This window comes from Battus philenor, unplaced genomic scaffold (genome assembly GCF_028537555.1).
Source record: "Battus philenor isolate CCGP_79_NKW_IND1 unplaced genomic scaffold, ilBatPhil1.0.hap1 SCAF_6, whole genome shotgun sequence".
Classification (NCBI taxonomy): domain Eukaryota; kingdom Metazoa; phylum Arthropoda; class Insecta; order Lepidoptera; family Papilionidae; genus Battus; species Battus philenor.
Window position 1 is genome coordinate 12,180,859 of NW_027181726.1, and position 12,447 is coordinate 12,193,305.

At 29.6% G+C, this 12,447-nt stretch overlaps 2 protein-coding genes across 2 annotated transcripts; one reads left to right on the forward strand and one right to left on the reverse strand.

The window, feature by feature from the left end:
• The first annotated feature begins 583 nt into the window (after positions 1-583).
• cn (Kynurenine 3-monooxygenase cn) lies at positions 584-10,988 on the forward strand. The gene is made up of 11 exons (XM_068773241.1): positions 584-657; positions 915-1,037; positions 2,432-2,501; positions 3,477-3,670; positions 4,406-4,454; positions 5,467-5,554; positions 6,337-6,508; positions 9,458-9,709; positions 9,785-10,015; positions 10,083-10,244; positions 10,761-10,988. The coding sequence occupies exons 2-11, from the start codon at positions 978-980 to the stop codon at positions 10,827-10,829; spliced, it is 1,347 nt and encodes a 448-aa protein (XP_068629342.1). The 5' UTR covers positions 584-657; positions 915-977; the 3' UTR covers positions 10,830-10,988.
• On the reverse strand, positions 7,014-8,729 carry LOC137930287 (uncharacterized). Its single transcript, XM_068773513.1, has one exon. It carries the CDS (start codon positions 8,727-8,729, stop codon positions 7,014-7,016), a length of 1,716 nt encoding a protein of 571 aa, XP_068629614.1.
• Positions 10,989-12,447: the final 1,459 nt, after the last annotated feature.

Here is a 12,447-nt window from a genome sequence, read left to right on the forward strand (position 1 = left end):
CAACGGTATGTTTTTTAACATAGATTATATAAGAACATTACATTTTTATATTGCTTTATAACTGTTATGTGTATAAACGTATTATTCACTTTGTGGTAAATAAGAATTAGTGACTGATTTTAATTATGAATTTCGCACATTTGACAGTTTAGGCGCTGAAATTTTATATTGTTATTTAACAGCTGCATCAGCTAGTATTTAACGATAACAAAATTAATTAATTTATTTCACATTTAATCAATGAATACAGTGATCACTCTGAAATATGTGAAATTAAATTTTTTTTTCTACTGCAACGCGACAGTCCAATTATCTTCGGGTGGGAGCTTATATCCAACAGAGGTCTTACGACTGAAAAGATGATGATAATGATAAATGCGACTGGCTGATAATGTCTGGCAGTCAAAGTCTGTCGGAACAGCTAATAGCCAATAAATTTTAAAAGAACAATCGAAAGGAATATAATTCAAATATGTGGTTATGTGAACAAGTTTGCTTTCAAAATATTTATTTTCTGCTAAAGTTTTAATTTTTTTAAATATTTGAACTGTTGATTTTTTTAAATCACTATTATTTTATAATCGTTGCAAATAATGTTATAATTTTTGAGGTTATTTTGATTATAATTGAACGGAGACCTAAAGCTAAGTCTACACTGTGAGGCTACTTATATTTAATCACTGCGCGAACTGTGCATTCAAGTCTATAATATGTTACAAACACGTGGACACACGCTTTTACGCGGCCAGGATGTCCCGACAGTGGATACTGGTTTAGTTGTTTTCGGAGACTTCCGCTGTGTACATCGCTCTCAAAAAAAAGATTATTACGAAATATTAATTAATTAATATTTTAAATTAATAATAATAACGGTTATTTTTGCGTATATGCTATTTATTATTTATTAATTGCAGTTTAAAATTATTAATTTCAAAATACAAGAACAAGGGTGGAAGAAATAAAGAAAAATACGCAGAATGGCACAGAATGGATATAAGAAGAAACCCTTAGATGTAGTCGTTGTTGGCGGAGGCTTAGTAAGTATGAAATTTTAAAAACTTTATTTTAATAAATATTTTAATAAAAATATTTAATGCTATTACATTATTTTTAAACTCAATGCCGTCCAAAGATACTTCAGACATTAACTCATACATATTTTCAAAGGTTTAAAAAATAAAAAGTAATCAATGTTTAAAAAATATTTAAAAAAAAACTCAAATATTTATAACATTTTCGTTCGACAGACTTAATTTTTATTAAATGCAATTGAAATACCTTTACACGAAAATTAAAAAGTAAGTGTTGATTGTTTTTTCAATCCTTACATAAGGGTTACGTAAATGTTTTTGTATAGCTTTAACGGTTACGTGATTTTGAGTTTTAGCTTTTAGTAGTTAATAATATTTTAGCACGGAACCAAAATTTTGGTTAAATACCAAAATTACGTATATATATTAAGGTAAAAAATGTTATTCACTATGGGAATTCATAAACGGAGACTTGATTTTTTTATTAAAATTAAATATTAGTAGGGCGTTCACTTGTTATTAAGATATACGGCGTGTACATAACAGTGATGATGGCTTTATATTCGTTACAAAAAATTATAAAACATTAATTTCATTGAAGACAGATAACCTTTTTTCTAAAACAACCAAAAAAAATGTATAATTTATTTAAAGTTTAATGAGATGTTGCCTAAATTTATAACTTAAATAAAGGCGAAAATAATTATTTGAATTAAATAAAAATAATTATAGTAAATTTACCAATATCTCCAGTGACTAATTTTTTTAACTTATAAGGTCTGTGAAGTTTAGTTAGTAATAAAATAATAATAGCTTTGAAATATCTGATTCATAAAATACTTAATGCGGAGAGAAAGCATTAATTTAAATTAATAAAAATAAAAATGAAACTAAATTAATAAAGTTAAATCATAAAGAATGGACACTGGCTGTAGAGAGTAGTTTTTTTTTAAAAAAAAAGGTGTTCACGCTATAAATATTTATATATCACTATACAGAGTAAACGGAGTGCGGACTTTTTCGTATCCGGCATTTCCACGTGGCCGTAAAATGTAGAAGCTCGCGTAGATAAATTAAACATAATATAGGTATACACACATATACATATACATTTAATTTGGTAAATTTTAACCGAAAGTTATTAATAATTTTAATCGTCAATTTTCCTGTGACATAACTATTGTCCTTTTTATTTATATTCATATATTTATTTACCGTTTACGTATACAAGTTTTGTATGATATGTTATTATGCTTTATAAATTACGTGATAGCTTTTTTAAAAGAACACACAAAGAATGACTACAGAGGAATTCAAATTAAAAGACGTTACGTAAAGTTTTATCAGGGTAGATAAAATAAACAATGGTGTTCTATGTTAATGTAGTAATTATTTGACAGGTCGGTTCACTGGAAGCGTTATACCTAGCCAAAAGAGGTCATCGTGTTCGTCTTTATGAGTATCGTGAAGGTGAGCAAGAGTCATCTTTTAAAAAAATTTATAACATTATTGGCACGCGCCACTCTAATTTAACAGGTTATAAATTATTCGACGTTATGTAATTTCTTCAAAAAAATATTTTCATGCTGAGCAATTTGAAACAACAATCTTGTTCATTATAATTTATGTTTAGTCGAAATACTTATTTTAAAGGCATTGATTTAGGAGGTTTGTAAACTATGGGAGGTGGTGCAGAATATCATTATTATGATTTTAGCAATAGAAAGTCAGTAAGTAAGTAAAGTGAGGCCACATCCAGCGTCTTCTGATGACTGTCCATGTGACATGTGGATAAACGTATTATGCTGCGCCTTCTGGTCCGTGATCTCCTCTCCTGAAGGTCCAAGTGGCCGGCTGTGTGTGGTTTCGTAACTTTCGTTATGGATGTATAGTAATATGCGCATATTATAATCCAACCCGCAATTTTTAGTTAAACTAATTTATTTGAAATTATTAAAGATTTTTTACTTTAGTAGTCGATTTCCGATGTTCATATTAAAGTAAAGAAAATTGTTCATTGTCATACTAATTATTGATATTGAATTATGATCAATTGATGTTAATTTAGAATAGAAAATGGACAATTGACGACCTTAACTGGGTTAATTACTTAATTAATGTATGTCTCTTCAAATTTGGGTATACATGTTCATAAAGATTTTAAACACAAGATGAATTATTTTCTATATTGGAGTTTCAAGGCCAGACATTGTTAACTTTCAAATGTCTTGTTATTTATGATATAAATATCTATTAGTGACAGTTTTATCTATATGTATCAAAATTCCTTGTTTCAAATTGTTACACGAGAACGACTTTATCTATATCATTCCATCAATTCCAGTCAGGAGAGCACAGACTCCAGAAGCTTAAGACTTATTGCCTTTTTAAAAATACATTTTTAATGTATTTATACTTGAGTGTAGTGTATTGGTATTTTTATAGATATACGCAAGATGCCAAGTATGCGAGGAAGATCAATTAATTTGGCGTTGTCGGTACGCGGACGAAAGGCACTGAAAGGCGTAGGATTGGAAGAACAAATGATTCGTGACCACGGCATCCCTATGGTGGGACGATATATCCATAGAGTAGATGGTTCTACTTACGTTATACCCTATGATGCCAGGACAAATCAGGTTAGATTATTAAAATTAATAGATCTAGATATTAGAGTGAATTATCAGTACTAAGTAATTTGTTAAGTAAAAAGACGCGACTGGTAGATGATAGTGAATGAATGAATGAAAGAAGGTTTCATTAAACTTGCTACGCGGGTTTCGAAGAACGCACTACATCCATGGAATGCTGAGAAGTTGTCTTCTTTTACCTAGCCTTACAAAATATTTTTTTAGGATGATAATGAATAGAATAAATACGTTAAGTAAACTAGTAGTTATATGTAGAATTGTTTTAAAAAAGGTATAATATCTAGTTACTTTTGCTAAACTGATACTCGCTAAACAATGATACTTATGTTTATAAAATTGTAACAACCTTTAAACCAAGTTGACGCAAATAAAAATATGTTAATTTCATTTAATTTTGTCTCGTCTCGCCTCGTCTCGCCTCGTCCCGTCTCGTCTCTAAATTATTTCATTTATTGTTATATGTTATATGGCGACTCAACTTGTGCTGTCCGGTATGATAGTTCCGAGCAAGTTCGGTAGTTTATAAGCCCATAGCACAGATTTACTAGGGGGCAAGTAATTTTCAAAATCAAATGACCATTTTCGGAGCTAAAGCGTGTTTATGTGCGTTTGTGTTATACTAAATTTATTTCTATAACAAGTATTATTTTAAACTCAATGCAAACTATCTGTTTATGTAGTAAATTTCTAATACCTAATCGTAACTCTGTTTTACTTTTTCAGTGCATTTATTCTGTGGGCCGAAACTATTTAAATTCTCTTCTATTGAAAGGTTTGTATTATACCACTACTTTACATTTTATTTAAACGTAATTAAATCTATTCTACTCAACTTTGCAGTTACGATTTACTTAATATTGTTATTATGGGCATTCTTAACTACCTTGTCTATAACTAATTATGCATAAATTATATATTTTTTATTTATTATCAAATATCCATATATAGATACTACCTATCATTCTGTGAAAAGAGATCACGCTAATTAAGATTTTTTTCTAATGCAATGAGAAAGGCTTTCCAGCTTCTGACTCAATAAAGTCTGCAGTCTATGTAATAATCTAAATGTTGAAAAAGCTTTTTCTTACTAGGGTATACCATACATTAATTATTAGCAAATTTTTAAATATATGGTTATCTCTTTAACTCTTATACATTAACAACCATTCCGTATATTTTATTTTGTATTGCAAACATAAATAAAAATTGACGAAGGTAATTCCCAAAGGTTTATACTGAAATATGGTGCTTACAGGCGCCTCAAAAAGACTCCATATACATACATACATTATGATATACGTCTGTCTTAATTGAGATATTATTTTTTTACGCGAAAACTTCGCTAATAACAATGATGACAGTAAGTATTCGTAAAATGTCACAGTTATAACAATTCTTCTGGGATTATGTAAATAAGCGTAAATATTTAAGAATGTGCGTATGCTTTCCTCTTAACTGATTACTGTAAGTGTTTTATTAGACAAGTCATTTCATTTATTATTTAAGTCGTTATAGTTTGTTTATATTTAATTAACTTTTAATATCTACTTATCTTTCCGAGGGCTTGTTAACGATTATTGATATTTTGAATGATATTAATAGTTATCTGAATATTAAGGAAAAATGACCGTGGAATTGAGTTTTATGAAATTTAAAAACTTGCATTTCAATTTTTTTGTGAATACATATTTTAAAGTTTAGATTAATTTTTTTAGAAATATCCTCAAGTATGATTTATAATTTTATACGTGTACTACAATTTACGATAAAAAAACTTTTTACAGAGTCCGAGAAGTACGAAAATGTAGAGAAATATTTCAATCATAAATTGATCAGCGCTAATCTGCAAAAAGGTTCCCTCACCTTTCAAAAGTAAGTACGACTACCAATTATCTTAGAGATGAGGCATCTGAACAAGATCACCCTTTTCATCTACCTTTAAATTATGTTACAAATAAAAAATTGTAAATCTTTTTAATTAAAAGTTATTTTTACGGTGCTTTGCATCATTTTCTACCGTTCAAAGAAAACGTGAGTTAAAGGTCGAGAAATAATTATAAACTCAAATCAATTTTAAACTTCTATTATTAATTATAATTTAGCGTGTGGTAATCATAACACATAATGTCTAAACTTTATTACAAATCTGTACATTATCTTTAAACATTTAACAAAACTAACCGGTGTAGTTTCACTGAGCTTGGCATGTTGATGTGAAGGAAGGACAGATGGCGCGCAGAACGTATTGAGCCTTAAAGTACGGAAGTGGATATTATAGTTCAGAAAAGATAGCGTAGAACTTACAACCATAGTGTAGACAAATTTAAGGCTGTCGGTAAATGCGGGATGCAAGCCAGTTTTAGCAGGTCTTATCGGAATCTATAGGTGTGGCTTATGTCTGGCAGAGGGTGGCGTACGGCTGAAATGATGTACTTTAAATATTATCTTGAAACTTATTTATAATATTAATTCTGCGACGTTCCCCGAAGCGTGTTATATGACTATCGGTCTCAAAGAGAGCAAAGCCCCCACCAGCTCTCTAGACTTTATTATTGACAACTTCTTATTTATTGCTACCTGCAGAAGTAAAGTCATATAAATGCTCCGAAAAACTTTTACATTATTTTTGGTTTACTTGTGTGTTTATATTTTAGGACAAAGGATAATGACATAGTCGAGGTGAATGCAGACCTAATTATTGGCGCGGACGGAGCTTACTCGGCAGTTCGAAAAGCAATGATGAAGGAACCTCTGTTTGATTATAGTCAAAAGTATATAGAACATGGATATATGGAGCTGTGTATACCTCCTGGGGAAGACGGAGAAGTAAGTTTATGGTGTTTTAATGAAAAGTACTATATTTAAGTATTGTGTAAGATACTGTAATAAGTACGTATAAGTACGATAACTGAATGTGAATATTTTAACGAGCTTCCAATATTACAATTTTGTAAAATATCTCATTTTTGACAAGCATAATTTTAGAAAATGTAAAAGAAGTAAAAAATAAAGGAAGAAGACTACTGAGATAAAAATGATATGCAATTAATATATATATATATATATATATTAATATATATATATATATATATATATATATATATATATATATATATATATACATACATACATATATTGCAAGGAATTTTTAGGTTATTAAACATTATGTAGAAGTGTATAATATATTTATTTTCAAATCATTAAAAATACTTAAACATTAGTTCAACATTAAGTTAGATTATTAATAAAAATCATGTCATCAATTAATCAGGGAATTGGTGCATATACTCTACCACAGTCGAAATGTAACACGTGTTTTGTAATTAAATAGTTAGTAGTTGTCTTTTATTTTGTCATTAATGTTAGAAATTATTATACACTTTAATCTTTCAATAATAAAACATACAAGAGACATTAATGTTCCAGCTAAAAGGAGGGCGAAGGGAACTCTTAAGTCGGCAATACCAATTCTTTTATAATCTTGATTGAAGCGACGCATTGAGTTTAAGTTTTTTATAGAAATAATTTTTAAATGTCTTTGTAGCAAACCCGATTCGTACATATATAGTGCATAATTTTGAAATTTGTCTTTCAACGGAAATCCTCTAACAATGTAGATCGACATAATAGTGTCATATAAAAAATCCCAAGAATCCATTAAATGGTTTCCGTCTTTGTCTATATATTTATACTGTCTTAATTTATAACTATTACTCATCTCAATTGCGTACATATTGTTTCTTGATGCAACTGTAGTCATAGCACTTTCTGTGAATTTGCATTCGGGGTTACCATTACCCTCTGGCAGACTAAAATTAAAAGCATATTCGAAAATAGTTCGTATGGGATCACTAATACAAGGTTTTAATGGAAGTGAATTTATTTCATCTGTATCAACAGTCCTCAGTTCCTTTACATGTCCAGTTATTATACTATAGTAGGCTGTGTTGTAGAAACTGTGAATAAAGAAAGTAAACATTGACCACAACACTATTAGGCTTCTCGGGCGAGTGTTTCTTATTAACCTCTCGTCAGAAAATCCGTAAAAGTAAGCCCATAATTTCATACATATGGTGAAGGTATTCATTCGTTTCTTAGATAAAATATATTGTGAGATTACTGTGAACGACGTCATCAAAGTATATGCAAGTATAATTAGAAGCCATGTTTTTAATCCAAATTCACGATAAACTTTTCTCCAAACATGTTCGCCAATGGCTGGGGTTAGTAAAACGAAATCTGTATAACCATATCCCCATATGTAATCAAACACCTCTATTCGGTTTTTTATTAATACGTATCCTCCTATTGCAATACTTACTTCGCCATTCTCAAGGCGCCCGAGAACTCCAGTAGATGATCGATTTGGTAAAACGACTCCATATGATATATCATCATAAGCACATTCATAATCAATTGTAATATTTTCAATGGCGGCTATGTTTTCGAGCATATATTGTTCCAAGCCTGAAACGTAATAGCCAAACACGGTGAAATTGCTAGAACGAAATATTACGTTTGGAATGTCTTCTTTAGCTGCAACTTTTACTGAACAATTACGCAACGATTGCTGTTCATTATTCAAAAATACATAAATTGTATCAATATCGTCGCAATTTCCTAATTTAACCACTTTGTCAAAATGTTGTCCGCAATTGTTTCTCTCAAATGGATAATAAGTATATAATTCACTTTTATTATCAGCTGTGTAGTTTAATAAAACAACTTTATAAATTCTGTATTTTAAAAATAACATAAAAAGTGTTTTCAAATTAGTCGAATTCATTTGGTTGCAATGAAAAATAAAATAAGCTCTTGGATTCCAGAGAACATCTTTTATAATCTGAATTATGCCGTCTGAGAATTCATTTATACGTTGTATTATAAAAATATAGACTTCAGTTTGTAACAGATAAATATCTAAGGCATAATTGCGGACTCTGATTATAAAACAATCATCTGTATGGAGAGATTTTATTAAACTGTTTACACTGGATTTAGTAAATATTATAGTAACGAGAGTCTTGCATGAAAAATTATTCTTCATTATTGTTTTAATACACTGATCGTCAATTTGTTCGTCATTCCCATCATAGGGTAATAATAAATTATCGTAGTTATTAATTTCACTAAGTGTATAAGAAATAGAAATAAATAGCACATATATAAAAGTATGTTTCATTGTCAATACAGGCGTGATACAAGCACTTGAATGAAATGAACTTTAGCAATGTGTCGTTAGTGAAATATTCAGTTAACTTGTACAAATATAAACAACTTGAGTGATTGACGATGTCCTAACGAGGTGGATTATCCGTAATCGTTGTGTGTTATTGTCATCTTGATTTATTGTCTCTGCTCAAAATCGTGTATTGTTATGGCAGCGATAATTATTTTGGGTAAATATTTATCATCATTTCAACCGAAGTACATACACTGCTGAACATAGATATCTACAATATCTACAATAATTTTCCAATAGAACTAATTGGATGCGGCCTATATCCAGCGTCTTCCGACGATCTTGACAAGTTCGTCAATCCAGAACATTAAGGACACATCGGCCATTTGTTCTGTGGATTGAATAACCATCTCACAGCCATTTTTACTGGCCAATTAGCTAGACTAAGACAGTGATTTACGTTCTAATTCCTAATTCGATCTCTTAGAGAAATCCTGAGTATATCCCTTTCAAAGGTTCGTTAAGCGGCTATGATCTTGCCTATTAGTCTGTTGATTACTTTTGTTCATTTACACTTATTTATGTTTTTACAGAGCCAGATGCCTTCCCAGTATTTGCACATTTGGCCAAGAGGAAATTTTATGATGATTGCTTTACCAAATCAAGATAAAACATGGACAGTTACACTATTTATGCCATTCGTTAAATTCAATGAAATTGATTCAGAAGAAAAACTTTTAAGTTTCTTTGGAAAAAACTTTGCAGATGCAATTCCGTTAATAGGAAAAAAGAAATTAATTGAAGACTATTTTTCTGGTTCAGCATTACCGTTGGTTTCTGTTAAGGTATACTATCGTTATAAATTTGAAAAAAATACATTTCAAGTATTTTATGTCAAATCACAATTTATTCTTTTTTAGTGTCGTCCATATAATATAAAAGACAAGGCACTTCTCATAGGCGATGCAGGACATGCCGTTGTTCCATTTTATGGTCAAGGAATGAATGCTGGATTTGAAGACTGTACGATCCTTGACGAACTATTCCAGAAACACAACGATAACATTAAAAATATTTTAACGGAGTTTTCAAACGAGAGATGGAAAGATGTTTTCGCAGTCAGTGATCTCGCTATGTATAATTATGTTGAGGTAAATAATATTTTGCTTATTTTAGCTTTGTTCGTTGCGTGATATTTATATTAAATGTAACTTTCAGATGCGAGATTTAGTTACAAGGCCCTCATATCTCTTTCGTAAAACAATAGACGACTTTTTGTTTTGGCTCATACCAAACTTATGGGTACCGTTGTATAATTCTGTATCTTTCACGAATATGCCATACAGTCAGTGTGTGAAGAATCGACAGTTCCAGGATAAGGTATATATTTCATCTTCTGTAAAAAATACACTAATGCATTAAGTCTTGACATGTTAATTGATTTTTTATCTAATGTTTTGACTATGGATAATAATTTTTGGTTATCATTTGAATTATACTGAGTTTTATGATTACATTTTAAAACGATTATTGGTATTCAAAATCGACTATCCGACAGGTAACCACAAATCAGAATAACAATTTAGTTCAGTTAGTTAATTAAAACAAAATAATTTCGGCGATTTAATTATTAAATGTCAAAAATTCTTATATAGAATTAAATGCATTTAAGTGATATCAAATGTAATATAATATAATGAATAAGGATAAGACTGCGTGAATTATATTTTGGTAATTTATTTACGGTCTTTGTTACGCTTTTTCTGAAGATATCTATCATTGTCATATTATTTAATAAATGTATACATTTTAGCAGATATGTATTAATCAAAACGTGATTAGTGTTACTATTTTTAATTTTTAATTATTAATTTACCATATTATTTTATTTTTCAGATATTTAAGACGTTTATCGCTTTCGTCGGTCTTCTTACGTTTAGTGGAGTTCTCTTTTTATCTATTTAAATGAGTAAAATTTCGATAAGATTAAGAAATAAATCAGTGCGTATTATTAAATGGATTGATAATTTTGAACTTTTAAGGACATCTTATTTAAGTGTTACGCAATGTAATGGCACAGGAATAAAATTTAAATTTTGTTTAATACAAGAAATGAAATACTCATAACAGATAATTAAATTCATGTTGAATATTTTAATTGTTTTAATGTTTTAAGTTTTTGAACCGAGTGAAAGTAACAACGTCTATTGTTTAAATTCAATTGGTATTCACAAAGAAACTTCAGATGCGTTCTTTTTTTTTATATTGAAACCCTAGTTTTGTTCTTTGTGTTATTATTAAAAGAGAATCGTTAAAAGAAAACATTAAATATAATACAGTAAAATGATAGACATATATTTTGTTCATTGTAGGACAAGTAAAAGGCGTAATGCTAAACTGTTTAGCGAATGTTTTTAAATATTAAAACCTTTGCTATGTAATATCTGACTTCGACAAAATTTTAAAAGCCTGCACTAACGGAATTTTATACATACAGGATGATTGGTCTTTAGTGCAAAATTTTTAGAAGGGTAAATGTATAGCTCATTTGCTGTCAAACAATGTACAGTGCATCCTATCAAAAAATCAATGGTTTCAGAAATAATAAATAACGTTATGATGATAAAGTAAGAAGCGATTTCAAAATTCGGATAACTATAAATTAAAATTCATTTTTGTTTACTTTCTTTTACTGCAAAGTTTGTGTTGCCAGAAGTCACCGGCCTTTCGATTTTTAATATAATAAATACATTTTTGTTTTGATTGGAAATAGGTGTAAAAGCCTTAAGGTTTTTTTTGTTGACAAAAGTGTTATACATTTACCCCTTTGAATAAAACATAAACAAGGAAGTAATATTACCTTAAGTTCTAAATTTGAATTTTAAAATCGAGGAATAACAAATATACCTGAAGAAATTAGTTACACACAGTTTACATTAATATTAACATTGCCTGTTACTCATTTAGAACGTTGCTACAACTCGATCTCGGACCGCACTTTGTTTGTATGAAACTAGGGTACTTACTGGCGTGGTGGAGCTGTCGATGACGTCATCAAGCCGCAGGCTAACCGCCACAGGTAATTAAACTCTAGTTGCGTAATACAGGATGACGCAAGCTCGACTTTACACCGGCCGTGTGCTTTATTAGCAGCTTTCAATTGCTTCATATCTAAAAGGTAAATGAAAACGTGAATAAAACTTCCAATGTAGAGATTTTTCACTTTTTTTACACTATAAAGCGTTGTTGTCAGCAAGGTGTTGTTAGACTATACAGGTTGATTGGTTAAAGGTGTAATATCTTTAAAATGGTGAATATGTACCTCATAAGACAGCAAAATCTTTTAAGCTTTTACTTCTATTTCTAATCATCCTGTAGAATGTGATCATTATGATATTACATTAATTTATGCAATATATTTGACAGTAATCATCTTATACAGGGTGATTGGTAAAAATTAGAATATTCATTTAACCATTTCAAACTATTATGAGGTCAATACCATGCATAAGTCCGTGGTATTTTTGGTTTTGAAATATATGGTTTTGTTAAAATTTCGTTAGAGTGCGATTTTTTTGTTACC